The sequence below is a fragment of the Lemur catta genome, chromosome 4 (genome assembly GCF_020740605.2).
Source record: "Lemur catta isolate mLemCat1 chromosome 4, mLemCat1.pri, whole genome shotgun sequence".
Lineage (NCBI taxonomy): Eukaryota > Metazoa > Chordata > Mammalia > Primates > Lemuridae > Lemur > Lemur catta.
Genome location: NC_059131.1, coordinates 17,818,210 through 17,840,028, shown reverse-complemented (window position 1 = coordinate 17,840,028; position 21,819 = coordinate 17,818,210). Strand labels below are relative to the sequence as shown.

Genomic DNA, 21,819 nt, shown 5'->3' with positions numbered 1-21,819 from the left:
CGCATGTGTCGTAGAAACGCATGTGAGAGCCAGTTCAGATTCCCACTAGGGCTCAAGTTTTCCCCAGAGGCCGAATTTTTTCCTTGGTCTCCAGTTCTTAAACTCTAATGAGAGGCAGTCCTGATCGATGTGATTTACAGGGGTGACAGCGGCCCTGCTTACCTTGTCATCACGTCATTCTTGAAGCCACACCTGCCCGTCCCTGGGAGGGCAGGACAGCAACATGTCACTGTCACTCCTGGTGCCAGCACAGTGCTCGGCTCACTGCTGAAGGAGCGAAACTCACTTTTTACAGACATATTTTGAGGGGCACATTCATTTTGCTAAGTGAGACACAGGAACTCTCTGAATTTTGACAGCTCAGAGATGGTGACCACCGCTGTGTATGAAAACTGGCAAATCTGCAAAGGTTCTTCATTTCGCATTAAAATTGTGCCGCTCATGCATAAGTGCTGCAGGTCTGGTATCTTCATGAACACCCAAATTTTAGTTTAAAAATGTCCACTGTCCTTTCTGGGATGAGGAAGGGTTATAAACCTGTAAACAAGCTAAGGAGTGCTTTAGGCTGGAGTTTTAAACCATAGAACAATAAGATGTGAGTCCGGGAAGAGAGCTTGTCCTCTAGTTTTGACACCTTGCTTGATCTGAATTCCTTTTCCTATAAAATTGGAATAACATCACCTACCTTAGCGGTGGCTGTAAAGTTAAACGAGGTGAGGCTGATAAGACACGTGCCCGTGTCTAGAACATGATGCTGTGATGTTGAGGGGTGTTGCAGGCAAGGAAACTGAGGCCTGCAGAGTGGTCTCCCAGTGTTCCCCAGGAGCACGTGCAAACTGCTTCTGCCCTCGGCGCCCACCCACTCCCTGCACAGGTGCCCTGCGGTGCCACCATCATCCCAGGTGACTGTGATGGGAGGCCTCTCCCATCACCAGCTCGGCTCTTGCTTCTCATTCCAGAGTCTTCCTCCCCCAAACCAGATTCCTGTCTCTTGGCTTGGGGTATCCTTGGCTTGGCAGCGTCACCCTGCTGGATTTGTGCCCTGGCCTCGGAGGCTGTGAGTCGGCCTGGGGGCCCCCGGCTGAGCCTCCCACCACTCTGCCCCCAGGCTGGGGACTGCTGAGCTCCTTCTAGGTCTTGCAGCCTTGACTTCGTTAGAGAGGGACCATGGGGTGGAACAGAGCAACAGCACCCCCAGGGCTCTCCTCTTCAGTTGAGGCAAGTTGAGTGACTTGGGGGAGCCCTGAGAAATCCAAGGCCTGGCGCTCCCGGGAGAACTGTCTAGGAACAGAGGAGCTCACTGGGAGGCCGGGAGGGAGTTCCCTGGCAGCGTGGGCCCTGCGAGGCCAGGTCGGGAAGGGCCTGAGGCCTCTCTGACCAGGGGATGCCCAGGGACTGGAGATCTCACGACTCTCTGGCCAACCAGCCTCCCCTTCCCTTCAGCCTCCTTCCCAGGCCTCCATGGGCCAGGTCATCTCCAGTCCCTGCCTTGGCCCTTGGAAGTGGGGTGAGCGAAGTACCAGACAGCATCAGGGTGGGGGGAGCCTCAGGGCGAGTCAGTGCACCCTCAGCTCCTGGGGGCTGACACCAGAGCTCAGAGACGTTATTTGCCTGGAGGACCCCCCAGCTAGCGAGGGGCAGTGTCGGAGTCCAGGGTGCCTCCTGCGTTTGTTTTCCCTTCTGTATGTGCCTACAAATGGAGTGAAAATGTGGGTTTTATTTGAAATACGTACAGATCAGTGAGAGAAATACTGTGCTGCATAGAAGGTCACCAGGCCTGAGCCAGACCTGACACCTTATCACTTTCCTTGGGTTAGCATCTTTGGTGGCCGTGGCGTGGAGCTTTCCAATGGCAGTTGTTCCCTGACGGCCTGCACAGCGGTCTGATTTCCTTAGGTGGACACCCGAGGGGAATGCCGGCAACTCCTGACACAAGCTCAGCGCTGTACATGTTACAGAGCCTGTCCCATCTGTCCCCATGAGAAGGCCAGGCAGGGCCTGTCATTGGGTGGCAGGAAGACCCCAGAGTGCAGAGACCAGGGGACAGGTGGTTGTGGCCCCAGGGCAGCCTGCCTTGGGGGGGCCGTCAGTTCACAGTCAGCAACACCAGCAGGGGTGGTCCCGGTGCCCGGTTCCCGGCTGGCCTCCACCTCCACACGGCCTCCGCCTTGGCCTGCAGGACCCAGAGCCCCAGGAGCCCAGGAGCCATCGGCCCTGGGGGCTGCTGTGTTGCTCGGTGAGGAAGCGTGGGGTGCCAGCCTGACCTGTCGCCCAGCCCGCCCAGTTTCTGGCGTTGTGAGTACGGGCAAGGGCAGGTTTCCAAGGCCACATAGCCCCCACAGGAGGGTGGCCTCTGGGCAGGTTCCTGGACCCCAGGCCAGGGCAGCCTTGAGACCCAGCGTGGTCTGTGTGACTTGCTTTGACTACTGAACACCAGTTGACAGCTTTGCTAACCATCAGTGTTCACTGAGTGGCCTGAGTGTCACTGCACTCAGACGGGTGGGCCGTCCTGCCCCAGAGGAAGGGCGGGGATGCCCCGGAGGGCTTGTCCCACAGGTGGTGTAGGCGACTGGGGCTGCCTGGGCCCAAGAGGACAAGTCGTTAGATGCGGACCGGCCATCAAAGGAGCCTGGGAGCCTGCAGCCGGGACGTGCCCACCAGCACCGAGACACACCCGACCTCCCAGCTGCTCACTGTGCAGCGGCCCGTGCCCTGGGGACCACGTGCAGAGGCTGTGGGAACACTCTGCTGGGGGTGGTGGCGGCGGGTCCCCAGGGTGAGCATCGCTTGGCGCCGATGCAACAGAAAAGCAGTTCAGAGGGGATGTGGCATAACCAAGAGAACCCAGAAAATTCATGTTGGAACTAACTCCCTTGTCTAGTAAACCATCTTGTATAAAAATCTAAAATTGTCTTCCCTGGGTTTTCACCTGCCCCAGAACCCATTATATTCCACTGGGCCAACCTTTTCCCCCACGAGGACCAGAAATTAAGAAATCCTTCTGCTTCCCTTCCTGCTCCGCTTCCCGACTCCAAACCCGTGTCCGAGGAACGACGCCTCACACGTCTGTCCTCCTCTGGGCAGGGCCGCTGGCAAGCAGGGCTGGGAGTGTGGTGGGAGGGTGTGGAGCTGGGGGGGTGGGGAGAGGCCGGAGCAGGAAGCAGCCTTGCTTGGGGAAGGCTCACGAGGCCAGTGGTCTTGGGGAAGTGGAAGGAATTAGCGCCTGGTCCAGCCTTGATGGGGCAGTCAGAGCCAGGAGCGGAGCCCGCGGCAGCCAGCGCCCGGACGTCAGGCGTGGTTTGGGTGTTCGGATCCCTGTCCAGGGTTACCTCCCGGGAAGGCCATTGGGTCTGCAGTCCCAGCAGCCTGTGGGAGTGGGCTGGGGACCAGGACACCTGGGGGAGTCTGTAGTGTGCCAGGGACAGGGAACAGGCTCTGGATGCCCAGGAATCCCTCTGAGCCAGTGCACTGAGCTTGCAGGAAGTGGGGGACACCCCAGGTCCCATGACCCTGCCTGGCAGCTTGAGACCTGAGCATTGGTTCTCATCTCCCCTCACCTGCTGGCAGGTGGGGTTGGCTGAGAGGATGTGTATGAATCCCGGAAAATTATAAACCTATGACACATGTGTAAGGTAGCATTGTGACTACTGATTCAACTCAGGACCTCTTCAGATCTCTTGTGGCATCCCATGTGGTCTGCAGGTTTTAGGATTACACATTCCTGGCTGGTGGGGCCTGGGGTTTGTACACCCACCTCCCCAGATACCAGCACAGCACCTGAGAGTACCTAGTGGCGAGTGCTCGGGAAGTGCTGGGTGAATAAACGGGTGAAGGAATGAATGGGTGGCTGCGGGCCTGGGAATGGTGACCCCTGAGCCTTTCAGGCCTCAAGCCAGGCCCTTGGGTGGGCCTCACCCATTCATGGTAGATGGGGCAGGGTCTGCTCCAAGGACCTAATACCCTATCAAGGTCCACCAGGTGACTTGAGATTTGATTTTGGTCACCACCCACCCCATCGTCTCCGTCCCCTTTCCTGAAGACGTGCCTTCACCGTTGTCCTTTTCTCTCCATGTTGGGGTGCAGATCCTGGCCAACATCTTCCTCTACCTGTGCGCCATCGTCGTGGGCATCATGTCCTACTACATGGCCGACCGCAAGCACCGAAAGGCCTTCCTGGAGGCCCGCCAGTCGCTGGAGGTGAAGATGAACCTGGAGGAGCAGAGCCAGCAGCAGGTGAGCCTGGGCCTCTGGGGGCTCTCGGGGAGGGGTGGGCGGCTTGGGTCTGGAGCTCGGGTTCCGGGACTGTGGCCTGTTGGAAGGGAGACAAACCAGCATAAGGCACCTGGGCCTCTGTGGGGCTTGAAGTTCATGTGCCAGGTCAGGTGTTTGCTTCCCATCGTGGCCTTTTGGCTGCCTCCCCGTCAGGGCTGCTTCTGGGCTTCGGGGGAGCTTCTCACTCCTGAATCTCGTTTTACTTGACCTAAACCTCTCTTCCCGACCCCCATCCCCATAACCAGGTTTTCTTTTCTGTAATGTAAAAGTTTTCATTTTAAAGACATGCGTTGCCCGAGGAGCCAGCTGTGACTCCCTGCCCTCCTTTCTCAGGTGACCTCCTCGGGGTCGGGGCAGAGGGTCCACAGACACGGCTCCACAGACACGGCTTCACATCATGCCGCTCTTGCCCCCGCAGCCGCAGATTTGCACCGTGCACCTACTGCGTGCGTCACAAGAGCACCTCGGCCCATCCGTCAGCCTCACGCCCTCCACCCAGGGAGCGAGTCCCCACGACTTCCCGTTCTAAGTCACTGATGCAGAAGGAGCACCAGCCCGGTCCCCGGGGACCCCCTGTTTACATTTTCCATCCGGGGAAGGGCCTGGCCGTGCCTGCTCTTTGTTTACTGGCTTAACTCCAACCTAATCCACACAGAGCTGTCCTCCCAGTTCTCAGGTGACGCAGTCTTTTAAGTAGCGTTTGGTCTGGATTCATCTCAGATGCTTTTCTAAGGTCTCCAGAACTTATGTCCACCAATTTCCTGTTACCCATAGGTTGATTTCTGCTTCAAAAACAAATTGCATAGGTTGAAACTGTGATTCTCCGCCCTGGGAACGATGTCACTTTGTGTTCAGGAGGCTCTGTGTGCTCTGGATTCACTGAGATGGCTGTTTTCATAGGTCAGGGGAACAGGGCCTTAGTTTTGGGGCCACTCTGGACCCTCGGCCTGTAGGGGGCCCCGTTTTTGGGCCTCCCCCACATTCTGCAGACAGTGCTATTTCAAGGCACACACTGGGTCATTTAGCTGATGGGTCCCTCTGTCCTGGGGATGTTTTTTCTCTTCCTGTTTACCAGTGAGATCTAGAAGCCTCTGAGCTGGGCTTCAGACTTGGTTCTTTCAGACAGCAGGGTTAGAAGGGGCATTTCTCTGGCCTCTGTTGTGACAAATGTCCAGGCATGGCAGCCCATCATATCCACTCCTTCACCTTGGCCCCACACCCTGTTGTAACTGAGGAGCTGCTGGGCCTGAATGTGTTTAAAGAATCCCCCATCCTGTCTCTCTTGTTCGCATCTGATCTCTCATGCTGTGGTGGCAAACCTCTGGGATCTCTACACTTAAAAAAAAAAAATGGGTCACCACCTCGCTAGGCTGGGGGGTTGTTTTTTACATAGCATTGTGCAGTTTTCAGCATATCTGTCTGCATTGATCTTGTCTGTCTCATACTGTGTAATCCAGGACATCTTAAGTCACACTGAGCAGGGCTTGCTGGGGGCCCTCTTGGCATGGTAAGGAAGTCCTGTGTCTCACCCAGGGGCTGTTACTCTCTGCGTAGATAATTTAAGTGAGTTATCCAACCCTTAGAGCCTCACTTTCTTCATCTGCAGAATGGAGCTATTGACGTTTATCTTGCAGGGTTTCTTGAGTGTCAGATGGGAAACACAGACTGCTCTGTAACCTGGGAGCTTGGAAATGGCTGCAGTGCACAGGCCAGAGCCCCCTCCGGGCAGGGTCGGCACAGGGAGCCTAGGGGCTGGCAGAGAGGGCCACCCCCGCGTGCCCCAGAACCCAGACACCATGGAGCAGCCTGCCCAGGCCACGCTGCACCAGCAGAGCAGACTCGCCCTGGGGAGGGAGAGGTCCGGGTTAGGTGGAAGGCATGGGGGTGGGTGGCGGGTAACGTACGTCCTCAGGCCTGGCCGGGCACACAGCAGGGGCCTGTAAATGACCATCAGGTGGAATGGACCTGTCTAGCCAGGCTCTGTCCTGAGTGTGTCTTTGAGCTAGTTTCTGCTCTCTTTGGACCTCCGCTTCCCTGTATGTAAAACCTTCTTTGAGAGACTGTTTTAAAGATAAAAGGGATCTGTGCGAATCCCGCTGGTATTGCAAAGGCACTGTCACCATCAGGAGGGGTGGGATTCCGCCACCTGTGAGTGTCCGTTTGCTCATATTTTCCTTAGGACTTTTGTGGCTGTTCGTGCGAGACATCTGCCTGCCGTTTTACTTTCTTTCTGTGTCCTTGACAGATTCTGGTATCATGGTTATGCCAGACTCGTTAAGTAATTTGAGAAGTGTTCCCTGCTTCTAATCCCTGGAAGAGTTTGAGGATGACTTGGGGAGCTCCTTGAATGTTTAGAATTCACGAGTGAAGTCCTGTGGGGCTGGAGTGTTCTTTAGGGAAAATTCTGTTTCCATCATAGATACAGGCGGTTCAGATCTTATAGTTCTTTTAGTATGTTTTAGAGAGTTTTTTCCCACCAGAAACTTGTCCATTTTATCTAAATTTTCCAAATTTTGGCATAATGTTTATATTTTCTTTTTATGTTTTATTGTGTGTGAGATTTGTAGTGATGTTCCTTTTTTCATTACTGATAAACATAATTGGTGCCTTCTATTTTTTTTATTTTTTTCTCACTCTGTCTTGCTAAGGCTTATGAATGTTTTAGCCTCTTCAGTGAACCACCTTTTATCTTAATTGCTTTCTTATACACTTCTTGTTCATAATTTATGCTTTTAACTTTGTCATATTCGCTTTTCTACTTCCTTTGGGTTTAATTTGTGTCCTTTTTTACCTACTTGGGATAGAACTCAGATAATTCATTTTTAGCCTTTCTTTCCTAAAACGTGCGTTTAATGCTGTAGCTTTTGCTCATTATGTTGCTTTAGCTTTATCCTGCAAGTTTGGTTATGTCATATTTCCACTGTCATTTGATTTAAAATATTTTCTAATTTTCACTGAAATGTCTTTGATTCATGGGCTATTTAGAGATGCATTGATTAATTTCTAAACATGTGGGCATTTGTTTAAAATCAGGTTTTTAAAATTGATTTTTAGCTTAATTCTGTGGTTAGAGGGGTTAGCGACCATATTCTCTATCATTTTAAGCCTTTGACATTTGTCAGAACTTGATTTTTGGCCTTGCCTGTGGTCATTTTGATGTACTTGAGAATAATATATATACTGTAAAATGTGTCAATATCTTTTAAAAGGAATAATGTCAATTATGTCACATTTGCGTCTATTCCAAACTACTTACCTCTTTAGTCACCACACAAGGTCTTCACAATAGTTTAATTTCATTTAACGATCCCCTGTCCCCCACTTTCTGGTTGTTGTATTTTAATTCAACATGTATGTTTGAAGCCCCGCAAGCACTTATGTATAATAGTTGTCCTAGATATTAGTAGTCACTGCTTGTAGTTACCCAGTTTTACCCTGTCGTATTTGCTGGGCCTCCTTCACTTCTGTGTGTCGTCGTCTTTAAGAAATCCTGTTCGTGTTACTTTTTATGCAGATCTGTTGGCAGCCAATTCTCTCCATTTCTAATTGCCTGGAAATGTGTTTATTTCACTTTCATTTTTGAAAGACACCATCTTAGTCTGTTTGTGTTGCTGTAACAGAATACCACAGACTGGGTAATTTATAAAGAACAGAAACTTACTTCTCACAGCTCTGGAGTCTGGGAAGTCCAAGGTCAGGGTGCTGGCATTTGGTCTGCTGAGGGCTTTCTTGCTGTGTCCACACGTGGCAGAAGGGCAAGTTAGCCCCATGCTGTGTGGAGCTTCTTTTAAAAGGGCTTTAATCCCATCAAGGAGGGAACAGCCCTGTGGCCTAATCACCTCTTAAAGGCCCCACCTCTTAATACCATCACATTGGCAACACCTGAACTTTGGAAGGGACACATTCAAACTATAGCAAAATTTTTTGCAGCTATGGAATTCAGGGTTGCCAGTTCTTTTTACTTTCAACCCTTTGAAAGTGTCATTCCACTATCCTTCAGCTTCCATCATTCCTGCTGAAATACCAGTTGTCAGACATACTGTTGCTCCTGTTACAGTAATGCATATTTTTCCCTCTGGTTGCTTTTAGAATGTTCTCTGTTTTTAGTTTTCAGCAGTTTTACAATGGTGTGTGTAGGACTTTTCTTTGTAGTTACCCTGCTTGGTATTCAGAGAGCTTCTTGAATTGATGGGTTGATGTCTTCCTTCAGTTCTGAAATTTTAATCCAGTATCTTTTTATTGTTCCTTCCCTATTCTCTCCTTTCCTTCTAGGACTCTGAATATCTTTGTTAGACATTTTTTACTAAGTTCCAGAACTATCTTTTTTTTTTCTGAATCTTCCTTTTTCTTTTTTCGTTCTATGCTTCAGACTGAATATCTTTACTGACCTAACTTCCAGTTTACTCATCTTCTCTTCCTCTGCTTTGTCAAAACAATGGTTGAGCTTATTTGTTGAATCTCTGATTTCAATTATTGTATTTTTTTTCAGCTTTAGAATTTCCATTTGATTTTTAAAACTGGATTCCAGTTCCCTGGTTAAGTACTCAACTTTGTCATCTATCTCTGGTAACATATTAAACCTTTATTTTGAAGTTCCTTACATAATATCTGGAATACCAATGGTATGCGTTTTTCTGTTGATGTTTGGTCCTGTCTCCTGGCATCCTGGCATTTTTAAATTAAAGATGGGATATTGTGGGTGGAAAATACTAGTGGCTCTGACTAATACTGTGTCTCCCCAGAGAAGGTTGACTTTTCTTGCAGCAGACGGTTAGAGGAGGGGCAGACCACATTGGTCCAACGTGGAGGTGGGATGATTTAAGGCCGGGTTTCAGTCTAAGAACTGGTCTGTTTCTATTCTGTGTCTCTTCTTAGGAAATAGCTCTTTAGGGGTCTTAACTTAAAGGCTGATCCTTCTCTTGTGGTACCCTGAACTCTGCAGCACTGTAGGACTGCTGAAACTATCCTCCATCTTTAGCCTCTTGGCTATCACTTTCTGCTTGGCTTCTTGGTCTCTTGCATCATGCAAATGCTAAAGGGTGAAATAGTGTACAAAGTCAGACTCACTGTTGTATGGTTCTCTTTTCTCTGGGGTCTCAGCCCCTCTACTCTGCCTTGGAATCCTTGTCATTAGTCCTTATTTCTCCAGCTCTAGCCATTGCTCTCTGTTCAGCCTGTTGTCCTGGTCTCAAGGGAAAAGTGGCAGAGTGTATTGGGCTCACTTAAATGCGCTTCCCTTCTCCTGAGATCTTATCCCTTCAAGTCTTAGCTGCTTTGGTTGTTTCCATTGCCGTTAAAGATCTAGGGTATTTTGTATCTTATCCAGCTTTTATAGTTGTTCTTGACTGAAAGATTGGTCTGATATAAGCTTCTCTGTAATAGTAAGAAGCAAAAATTGGACATTACTTAAGAATGTTTTAAATAGTTAAAAGTACACATGGTATAAAATTATAAAAGTATGAAAAAGGGTATACGAGGAAAAGCAAGTTCTCCTGTACCCATTTCCCCTAGCCATCCAGTTCCCAGTCTGTTGGGCAACCACTATGATCTCTTTTGTGTACCCTTTCAGAGGTATTCTGTTTATTTCCATATGTGTATATATAGACTCCTCTCTCTCTCTCTCTCTCTCTCTCTCTCTCTCTCTCACACACACACACACACACACACACGTGCACACACATGTACACGGTAGCCTGTTCACTCTTTTGCACTTGATCTCCTACTATCTTAGCGTTCTTAGTCCATACTTCGTTGCCACATCCTTTTTAATGACTATGTTGTATTCTGTTATACAGAAGTATCATTATTTTACCAGGTTCCCCTAGGTAGACATTTAGGTTACTTCCAGTCTTTTGCTACTATAAACATTGCTGTAATAAATATCCTTATAGGGACATGGTATACATGTGCAAGTATATCTGAAAAAGAATGAAAACCTAGAAGTGGAGTTGCTGGATCAAAATGTAAATATGCATTTATAAATTTCATATATATATTTTATTGTGGTAAAATATACATAGCATAAAAGTTACCATTTTAACCATTTTTAAGTTACAATTCAGTGGCATTAAGTACATTTACAGTGTTGTGCAACCATCACCACTATTCATTTCCAGAACTTTTTCATCATCCCAAACAAACTCTGTGCCCGTTAAACACTAACTCCCCATTCCCTAGCCTCTGGTAACCACAGTTCTGCTTTCTGTCTCTATGAATTTGCCTGTACCAGGTACTTCATGTAAGTGGAACCATACAATATTTATCCCTTTCTGACTGGCTTGTTTCATTGAGCATACTGTCTTCAAGGTTCATCTGGGTTGTAGCCTGTGTCAGAATTGCCTTCCTTTTTAAGGCTAATATTCCATTGTGTGTATAGACCACATTTTGTTTATTTTGACATTTGGGTTGTTTCCCCCTCTTGGATATGTGAATTCTGCTGCTATGAACATGGGTGTGCGAGTACCTGAGTCTCTGCTTTCCATTCTTTGGGATACATACCCAGAAGTGGAGTTGCCGGGTCACGTGGTAGTTCTGTGTTTAACTTTTTGAGGAATCAGACATGTGCATTTTTAATGTTGATAAATACTGCCAAATTGTCTCATATAGAGTTTCAAACAATTTATACTCCTCCCAGCAGTGAATGAGAGTGCACTTAGGCACTTAAATTTTTCTTGTTTATCTAGAAAATACTTTGCCATTGGAACCCCTGAAGCTCCCCCAAGGGTTCCTACTTGAAAAGCCCAGCCCCAGGGAACAAGCCTCATGCAGAAGGTCATTTCCTGGCTTTTTATTCATTTGGCTCAAGTCACAGCCAGGTAAACTGAAGTTTGGAAGAATCTCTTTTCTTTCTTAGCATACATAGTACAATATCTGATAAGAATAGACAAGTCTAAGGAAAAATATACTAATAGAAGCATATTCCTTTAAGTCTTTTTTATTTTTGTCCTGAGATTTGAGAGTGTCCTGACCATGTTTTATCCTGATTGTAAATGTAATGCCTTATTCCTATATAGCATAGCAGCTGAGAACCAGGTACTCGAGTCTCTGCTACCTCCTATGGGATTAGGGAAGGAAAATATTATAAAAAGTATTTATTTAGCACAGTGCCTGGACATAGTAGGCACTCAGACTGTCTACCATCATATTAGGATTGTTGGATAAAATTTTGAAGATACAGAAAAATATAGAAGAGATATAAAATCTCGCATAATCTGGGGGTTTCTTTTAAAAATAATTTTTAAAAAATAGTGTTATAAATTGGGTTCCCAGATGGAAAAGTTTTTCTGGGTTGCTTGATTTTTTTTTTTTTTTTTTACCGAGGTGAAATTTATATAACATAAAACTAACCGTTTATAAGTGGGCATTCACAGTGTTGTACAACTGCCACCTCTGACTAGTTCAGAAACATTTTCATCACCCCAAAAGAAAACCTGGCATCCAAGCTAAATTTTTAAAACCAGACAGCAAGGCACCTGGTGAGCCCTGGGACAGTCCTTGCTCATGAGGACAGAAGATCCAGGTCCCCACACGCACCCACTGTCCTATGTGTTGTCCTCTCCTTGTGACGGACACCAGAGTCTGCACCAGGGGAGAAGCCCCCACTGGTGACCTTGGACCTGGGGTTGCATCCAGTGCTCTGCCAGCGTTTGCTGGGGGTGGCAAGCCCTAGCTTTCCCACCTTCTCCCTGTGTGACATTGGCACTTTGACTTTCTAGTCTTCAGTTTAATCTTCTGAAAAATTGGGATTAAAAATAATATTGTTGGGGATGATGTAAGAATCACGTGAAAGTAAGAAGGCAGAGGGGAGTCTAAAAACTGTGAAGCCTTTTGGGCATATTAGCAGCTGTCACTGTCACGCTGGCCCCAGCCCCTGGGGACACACTGGCTAAAGGAGTGGTGAGGTAGGATGGGAGCTGGCGGGGCCAGTGTACCCTTCTCCTCTGTTCCAGTTGGGACAGAAGTTGCTCCTTCCCCAGACATCGGGGCTGGCATTGGGAGTAGCTTGGGCTCTGGGCAGATTTTACGTCCCAGGAGCGTCAGCTGATGCGTCTTTGGAGCTGAGTGCAGGCTACTAATAGAGGTTGGATGATCCCTTTTCACTTTCCTCCTGTAAAAGCCCCTCATGAGAATAAAAGTGAGATAATAGATGGAAAAACACTGGTAAAGGGCTGCGTGCAGATGGCCCTGGCAGGAGAGGAAGGAGAAGCTGCTTTGGCCTGATCATAGCTTGGATCAGAGCTGCATCCTCGAACTCCTGGGTTCAAGTGATCCTCTTGCCTCAGCCCTCCCAGCAGCTGGGAGTACAGGTGTGTGCCACCATGCCCCGCTAACTTTTATATTTTTTTTGTAGAGGCAGGGTCTCACTATGTTGCCCAGGCTGGTATTGAACACCTGGCCTCAAGTGATCCTCCCACCTCAGTCTCCCAAAGTACTGGGATTACAGGCATGAGCCACCATGCCTGGCCTGTGCTTAATGTCTTTTTAAAAAAAAAAAAAAACTAAATTAAAAAAATTGTTATCCAAGTGCTTCCTCCAAAAAAAAATTTTAGTGTACTCTTTGCAAGAAGGGTCTCCTTTCAGAAGTAAGTGCTCGTGGTCCCAGTCTCTCTTTGTATTTGGTCAGGTGCATTCACCTTGTTTCTAAATTGCCTCAGGGGTACGGGGTGGGAGGGGAGTGCCCTGCCACAGTGGCCCTGTGGCCTCATCCTCCTCCTCTGCTGTAAAGTGAGCCGGAGGGATGAGCTGGTGTCTACGATCCCATCCCGGATTCTGATCCATTCTCTCGTTGCTGTCCCCTGGTCATCTGTACTCTCCTTTGTGGAGATGACTGGCCTCCTGCTAACGACAGTTCGCTCCGGGATCGGGGTGCAGACGCTCCGGTCCCCTGGGAAGGGGCGAGGTAGTCCGGTCCCTTTGTGCAGCCTTACCAGGGCAGGTGTGTCCAGCATGTCAGGGGTGTGTCAAGACAACAGAGCATCTGGGTAATGAAAGGGTCTCGGATTCCAGTGGCTTCGCTGCCTTAGCCTCCCTGGCTCCAGCCTCTTATGCAGGCAGGCAGTGGGGCCTGCCCCACTCTGAGACCGTGTGGATTTGGAGCTCTCTGAGCATGCAAAGGAGCTCTCTTTGCCTCTTCCGAGGACACATCTAACTTTTTAGGCAGTCCAATGGCATTTATCTGTGGAATGGGGCCACCAAGGTAGACTGAAGCCTCTCCCCAGCCTCCCCCAGCTCTGTGGGCGTGTTAAGGTAGAGCAGCAGGCCCAGATGAAAGAACTGGAGTTGTTTGTCCTTATCCCCATGTGACTATACTCCAGGGGTTAGTTGGGGACTTTGAGGGTTGCTAAGTGCCCCAACTGCCACCTGGCAACAGCAGGCATCCAGAAAATCCACCCAACACATACCTGTTGCCAGGTACAAACTACAGATTTATAAGCTGTTCTGAATCACATACTCAGAATCACTTCCGGGGAGTGGGATGTGGGTGAAGGAGGATGTGGGGAGGATGGAGGGACAGCAGGGAGCCAGCCAGGCAGGCTGCACTTCTTTCAGAGCATGTCCTGTGTGCTCAGCCAGCGCCGTGCCTGTCCTGTCTCAGCGAGGAGAGGCCTGCCCTCAGCGTCCACCTGCAGATGGGGGAAGCCGTGGCCTGGGGCGTCTGGAGGGAGAGGCAGGGCTCACCACACAGGGTCTAGGCTGGAAAGCCATTCACTGTCCTCACCCAAGGCCCCCAGGGAATCAAGACTGAGGCGACACCAGGTGGGCTTCCCGTCAGCTCTTGGGGGGATGTGCACAGACAGGACAGCTGCTTCACTCTCCTCCTTCCACCTTAACCCAAAGCCCTTGTGTTTCTTCTTTGGGCCATGGTCTCTCCTTAGATGGGTGACCGTCTGCCCTTGAGCAGGTCCACAGAGGGAAGAACTGGCCATTTCCCACGAGAGTCAGACTCCACTCCTGGGAGCCCCAGAGCTTGGGGCTCTGGAATGCTGCCATTTCCTAAGCTCAGCTTCTGTTTCTTATTTTCTCAGTGTTCCTCCTCTCTGACCTTTGCCCAAGCCTGCTTCACTGGTCCCTTCAAGACCTTTTGCCATGACCACAAGGCATAGAGGAATCCTAACCTGGAGCCTCGTTCCTACAGGCAGTCGGTCGGGGAGGGATGTCAGGGCAAGAGAGAGGCAGGTTGCCTCTTGGCCTGGGGGTGGGCTTCCAGTGCTGACCCTCGAAGTGCCCACTGTTGTCCTTGCAACTGGGGGGTTGGGCCTGAGGGACCTGCTTCCTTGGGGAGTCACTGAGAGTGGGGAGAGGGGAAGAGGTTGGGATGGAGGGGAGGAGTGTGCCTCCGCCTCTCCACGGGAGCTCTTCCTTCCTGCACGTTGCACAGTGGCTGGGTCACAGTGTTTTCAGCATCTAACATAGGGGGTCAAACCCATCGTCTAAACAGGAGCCACAGAGACACGTCCCCACCCGCCAGCCCCAACATCACCCTTGGAATACACCTGTCTTAACTTATTCATGGAACCACTCACGAATATATCTAGTATTTTTAGTTTTTAAAATTATTTTAAGCCTTTAAGCTAATTTTAGACTTAAATGCCTTTTTCTTTTCTTTTTTTTCTTTTTTAGAAATAGGGTCTTGCTCTGTCACCCAGGCTGGAGCTCATTGCAGCCTTGAACTCCTGGGCTCTGGTGATCCTCTCACCTCAGCCTCCCGAGTGGCTGGGGCTACAGGCATGTGCCACTGGCTAATTTTTTTTTTAAATTTTTGTAGAGACAGGGTCACACTATGTTGCCCAGGCTAGTCTTGAACTCCTGGCCTCAAGCGATCATCCTGCCTCGGCCTCCCAAAGTGCTGGCATTACAGGCCTGAGCCTGGGCTGTGGGGCTTCCAAGCTGGGCTCTGGCAGGTTGTGAGCCCTTAGCACACTCTCCAGCATTTTTCTCTCCAAACAGTTGTTGCACCTACTGTCTGTGTCCAGCGTGGCCAGTGCTGTGGTACGTTCTGCCCTTATCTGGCTGTAAGAAGGAAGTTCCATTAGTGACAGGGGTAATTTATTGAATGTTTACTTTGTGCCAGGCCCTGGGCTATGTTTTTACTGGATTATCTTGTTTAATAATGAGGTATCTCATTTACTAGCTGGCACTTCCCCCTGGCAAGGGCTCTACTCAGGAGCTCTGTTAACTAGGAGAATCACTTAGGTAGTCCCTGGGCCACGTCTGGCCTCTGGGCATCTGTTTTGTTTGACCTGTCCAGAGTTGTAAAATTTTCTGATACTTAAAAATGTGTACATTCTATGTAAAACCTAGTTTTTTGACTGCCTTGGAAAATGGAATGATCTGGCAGCACAAGGCTCAAAGTAAGAGTTACATTCATATTCTAGCAAGACCACTTATTTACCACGTGACGTTGAGCCCTTGGAGCCCCAATTTCTTTGTGAAATGGGAAGAGAATAGGATTGTTAATAGGTCTAAGAGACCATTCCTACATGCAGGTATTTCAGGCCCTCTTCTAGGTACTGGGGGTACAGCTGGGAGCAGAGCAGACTCCAGCGGGGAGACAACATTACACAAATGAGCATATGCTATGTGGGGAGGGAGCCAGGGCTGTGGAGAGAAACAAAGCAGGAGAAGGAACTTTTGGGTCTGCTGTGGTGAAGGGAGGCTGCTGTGTAACATCTCGTGGCCGGGGAACACTTTGCACAAAGGTGAGGTTTGATCAGGGACCTGACACAGCGAGGGTGTGAGCCCTGCGGGTGCTCTGCCCGCAGGACGTCAGGGGGCCGGTGCGGGGAGAGGGAGCCGGGGAGGCAGAGGGGTGATGTGGGCCAGACCCTGCCCGGCCTTGTGGGGACCAGGCTTTTCTCCTGAGGGAGACGAGGGCCACTGCAGGGTTCTAGGTTTTAAACGGAGAACGGCAGCAGCGGAAGGAGGGGAGCAGGTGGAAGCTGTGTGGGAATTTTAGTGAGAAAGGAGAGGGGCTCAGATCAGGACGGTGGTGTGGGAAGTGCGAGGGGAAGGAAGATTCTGGATATGGTTTGAAGGCGGAGCCAACAGGACGCACTGCTGGATGGGACAGGAAGTGGGAGAGTGAGCAGTTGACGGTGGCTCTAAGGATTTTAGCCTGGAAGCAGCTGGGAGGGCAGAGTCGCCGTTTACAGAGATGGGAAGACGGTGAGGGGCACAGGTTTGGGTGGGGGCAGAACGTGCCAAGTTTGAGGTGCTTTGTAGACATCCAGGCGTGTGCAGACTTGCGTGGGCCCTGCCGGGAGACGATGTCAGGTCACGTTAGGACAGTGCCCCATACTATGCCGGTGAGCTCAGTGAAAGTTAATGGCCAAATGGCACCTGGTCATTAACCTCAGATACACTTTATTGCTTCTACCCAGCGATAATGAGATAGGTGAGTTTGCTATGGGCACCATAGATGAGTCCCAGACCTGCCCCCCGCCCTCTGCCCCAGAGCCACTGGGGGTCTTAGCAGAAGCCAGCCAGAGGGTGCAAAGAGGGAAGCACCTGGTAGAATTTCTGGTCTCTGCAGCGACTGCTTCCCCATATCAGCCAGAGAGAGGCCCCTTTGTGTCCTGGCCTGCCCGGTTTGGGATATGGCATGATGTACCCAAACTGGCAAAAGTGACGTGGGACAGACAGTAGACCCAGAAGATCTGGCTGGGGCCACGTGGCTTCTTGTGCTGCTTTTCAAGAAGAGGGAGGGGAACTGGAAATTACGTGTGGGCAGAAACGAGTCTTGATCAGTGGTGGGGCAGAGGTGGGGGTTAGTGAGCAGTGAGGTTTGCCCTGTGGTTGGGGACGAGGTGTGGAGGAGGTAGGTGATGGAGAATGATGCTGTGGTGGACAAAGTCCTCATTTGGGGACTACTCTTTGTATTCATGTAGAAGGGACTGGAGTCAGGAGACCAGTCAGAAACTGGTTTGGGTGAGGGCTGGAGTGGCAGCTGTGGGTGTAGAGAGTAAAGGAAGGTAGGAGCAACGTTTGGAAAGTGCACTGACAAGATTTATCGCTTCACTGGAAGTTGGCAAAGGGAGCGAGGCCAAACCCGCCACACGACCTTTGCAGGTGGAAATTTTATCTCTTTAATTAGCTTGGGCCTTCATGGCCAGGGTAGTATTGAGCTGCTTTTTCTGGGTCAAGGACAGAAGTGGGTGGTGTGTGCTCCCACAGCAGGCATTGCACGCACTCTTTCCCACCAGTCACAGATGTGACCTCAGCATCCTTCTCAACACAGAGCTTCCGGCAGCTGCTCTCTGCCTGAGTTGGCGCATGAGCTGCACTTTCATTGCTGCAGTGTTCTAGAGCTGTACCATGCAGTGTGGTAGCCGCTAGTCATAATGCAGCTATTTAAATTAATTAAAATTAAAACTTTAAAGTCACTTCCTCAGTCGCACTAGCCCCTGGCTAGTGGATGCCATATTTGATAGCACAGAGACCGATCACTTCTATGACTGGAAAGTTCTGTTAATGCTGTTCTGGAGGGTGATGGCTTGCCCCTTGGGTCTCGTCTCCTAGTTGAGAGCTCATTAACTCACTAAGCCTCTAAGGAGCACTTGCTTTGTGCCAAATACCCTTGGTAAGGGCTCCAGGTACCACGTGTGGCCATCTTGGGTCCAATGGGCTGTCTCCTGAGATTACAGTCGCCTTGGCCTGCACAGTGGTGTCTGTCTCTGGGAACTTCGCTGGAGTCCAGGCCAGTGACCAGAAGCCCCACGTGCTCAGCGCCCCCTCTCCTGCGTCAGTGTGATTTCCACACTGTTTGAGATGACATGGCCTTGTGGTGACTTGTTGGTTTTGGCTCCCCCAAGACTGAGATTAAATGTGGCCCCTTACAGGGGTGGGGAACCTGTGGCCTTGGGGCCACACGTGGCCTTCTGGATCCTTTAGTGAAGCTTGTTGACTGAATCCAAATTTTATAGAACAAGTCCTTTTAATAGAGGGATTTGTTCTATTAGTTTGGATTCAGTCGAGGGGCCACATTTGGGGGTCCAAGGGGCACGTGTGGGCTTGAGGCTGCGGGTTCCCCACCCCACTGGCCTGGTGCCTGTTCTCACGCTGGAGGGTCTTGTTTCCAAGATATGCTGATTTTTCAGTTACGCAGGTCCTCCCTCCTCTGACTTCCCACGGCCTTTGGCTGGAGACAGTGAAGCGCTCCTGCCCTGGGAGACCAGTCACTCGGCGGACTGCCCTGCCCTGCCCATCCCAGCTCTTTGGAGAGCTGTTTGCCTTTGACTTTCCCAGAATTTAGCTCAGGGACTTGCATAGACGCCCAGTGACTGTTCTTTGAGTGGGGCTGTGACCACGTTGTTTGGATAGCGGCAGTAGGTACAGGCCCCCTAGTCTAAATGGTGGCACCAGTGGAGTTCCTAAACTTTATACATCGTGGTCCTTTGTCCTCTCATCCGGGAGAGGTGAGCTGTTTGCACTCTTACCTTCTGGGGCTAGTGGACATGGTCCTCCTGTCCTTCATTTCCGGCCTCCACCACCTCCTCTGCTCAGGTGGGCAGGTCAGGATGGACACCGTGGTGAGGTCCAGTGACCTTTTGGCTTCTAAATGGCCTGGAAGCTCCAAGAATTTAGATAACTCAGGACCAGGACAGACAGGTTTGCAGAACATCTCTGGGTCTGCTCACACCCTGTGATAGTTTGCAGTGACATATATTTGTATGTGTATGTGTACGTGAGCACACAGCACATATGTAGGACACATACGGACATGCCCATCCTACAGGACAAACAGACTTCACACACATCCTGATGCAGACACCATAGGTATTTGTGTGTGCGCACACACGGCCACCTGGACACTGTTGGTCTCTGTCCACTTAGGTCTTCCTCCCTTTTACAAGGATGTTGTAGAAACTTAGCTTCTCACCAGCTAAGCTCATTCGTCCAGATCCCTCCGGGCCACCTCGCTGTAATTAACTCCTGAATGCCTCATCAGAGTATCAGCTGTAACAACTTGGGAGGGCCCCTGGGAACAGTGCTGGCCTCCTTCCTCCATCTCAGTCCTGAGCCAGCGCACGGCATGAGTCACTGCTGAGGAGAAGGGGGCTTGACTGGCTCCTTCTCAGAACCTGGTGGGGGCCACGTTGACAGACTGCCCTGGTCTGGCTCTCACAGCCCCCCTGAGCAGCTCAGCAAATCTGTTTACAGATGAGGAGATCCGGGCCCAGGAGGTTGTGCGGCCAAGGATCCTGCCCCAGGCCACTGTGGCCTCTTCTCCTAGGGACCAGACCACCCCCAGCCCTCCACCCCACTCCAAGGCTGCGGACTGCCCAGGGCGGGCCTGGGGTGCTTCTCCCCAGGATCTGGGCGGGTTTTTTGCTCTACCTAGAAAGTCTGCTAGAGACTTTCAGGGCTTGTTCTGCTTTTTCTTTCTGGACTTTGGTTCGTTCTTTTCCCAGGGAGTGTCAGGGCCTTGCTTCTGTTACTGTGCTGTGTGTTTATAACCATCAAGTAATTGTAGGCTGGTAGACTGCAGCAGTTTACCGCCCTCCTCCCTTTGCACAGAGCCACATCTCAGCGCCCGGGCCTCGGCCCCCAGAGTTTGGCCAGATCCCCCCTCTGGGCCGGCCTCCCGCCCCATGCCTGACTCCCTCCCGTAGCCGTCTCACCCGGCGTCACCACCTCTCGGGGCAGCACGTTCTGTGAACAGTTTGACTCTTAAAAAATTCTTCCTCCTCTGAAGGCAACAATCTGTTCCCCAGCAGCCTTTTCTCGTTGCCTTCTTCTCTGGGGGCCCCCAAAGCGAGTCCCCTCCCTTTTCCACACAGCAGCTTTCCTCAGACCCGCAGACAGCTCCGTGGTCCCTCAGGGTCCTCTCTTCCCCGGCTGATTCCAGCTTCTCGGCATCAGCCCATCCTCAGGTGCTGGGACCCAGGCTCCCTCACCTCATGGTGGCCCCGTGACGAAGGCCTAGGTGACCTGAGGACCTGAGGCTGTGGACCCAGCCTCGTGCAGCTGGTCTGGGGCCCTTATTTTCTGTCACACAGCCTAGGGCCAAGGGACTTGTTTAGGCAATGACTTCATGCTGGGAATTCATTTAAAATCTAATAGCATCTCAGATGGCAGACGTCCCCCCACAATATTGGTACCCAGTGCCTTCCCCTTCTGTTCTCCTGTGGTTGGTTTGGGGGACTCAAGTAGAGGTTATTACATTTCTTCCTTTTGAATTTCATTCTTACATCTCCCCAGGTCACTCTGGAGCAAAATGCATCTTAACCAGTTGTCCTAGTGACAGGCTATCCACACATTCTATAAATACATCCTCTGTCTCTTCTGAAAAGTTTCCCTTCTGGAAGGGTTTACATTTTGCACAAAGAAAGACGCCTCAGAGATCACCCATTTTACAGATGAGGGGCCAAGCCTGCAGGGGCAAAGTGCTTGTCCGGGGTCCCAGGGGCAACCAGAGGGTCTGCTGTGCCACTGGCCACCCTGCCAAGGCCCACGGAGGTGCCAGCCGGGCCCCTTCTGCAAGGGGGGCCCACCCCAGCAGTGGCTGACCAGATCTGACAAGGGCGGGGCCCACAGAATGTTCCGGAGGACTGCAAGAGCCCTGATAGGGTTTCTAGAGCAGTGTGGTCCGGTCCTTGCTAGGTAGGTAAGGTCCAGGCGCTTCCTGTACATCCCCATTCGTGGCAGAACGGCACATCCCAGGGCAGATGAGGGAATCAGGGTGCAGATAAACCACAGAAACCCACTGATTCCAGGGGTCAAAGAGCTCTGGGTTCTAGTTCTGAGTCTGCCACTAACTCTTTGGAAGCCGGAACAAATGTCACCCTTCTGTGCCTTGGTTTTGTCACCGCAAACTGGAGGCAATATTGAACATATATGAAAATACAGGGTTGATGCAAAAGTTTTATCAAAGAGGAGGGACGACTTCAACTGCCGGTCAGTAGTGTCTGGTGAGGTGCTGTGTTCATGAGAACTGCACAGAGCAGCCAGCCCTGCGCGGTTACTCTGTCACTAGGTTCCCTCAGAGGGCTCTCCCGTCCTGTGTTGGCTGTGAGTCTCCTGGCTTCACACCTGGCCATAGGTGTGCCCTCTCAGGTCATGTCCAAGCAGACTTACGTGTGGAGCCAGCCCAAGGGCCTTGAGGGATGTTCCCTTTCTACGAAAATTGTGGTAGTTACGGAGTAGCTGGGGTCAGGGTTTAGACCACAGCTGCAGGCAGCAGGAAGTTTTGTGTTTATTTCCAGTTTTAAAATTATTTTAAAAAGAACAACAACTACGACTGCCACATGGCAACTTTGAAAAACATTTAAAGCTTTCTCTTAATTCTATCTCCCCAGTTAAATTATCCTTTTCTCTTTTGCATATGTCCTTCTGCCTTTATGTATGTGCACACATATATCCCAGCATCACCCCAGAATACAATTTGTTTTTTTTAAGAGAGTCTCCCTCTGTCACCCAGCCCAGAGTGCAGTGGCATCATCATAGCTCTCAGCAACCTCAAACTCTTGGGCTCAAGCCATCCTCCTGCCTCAGTCTCCAGAGTAGCTGGGACTGCAGGTGTGCACCACCATGCTTGGCTAATTTTTT

At 50.5% G+C, this 21,819-nt stretch overlaps 1 protein-coding gene across 1 annotated transcript in view; it reads left to right on the top strand.

The window, feature by feature from the left end:
- The window catches only part of ADCY3 (adenylate cyclase 3), an 81,100-nt gene that overhangs the window by 31,590 nt on the left and 27,691 nt on the right, over positions 1-21,819 (top strand). The window contains exon 3 of the mRNA XM_045549172.1: positions 4,084-4,233. Within this exon, the coding sequence (XP_045405128.1) occupies positions 4,084-4,233 (150 nt within the window). The remainder of the gene's footprint in view (positions 1-4,083; positions 4,234-21,819) is intronic.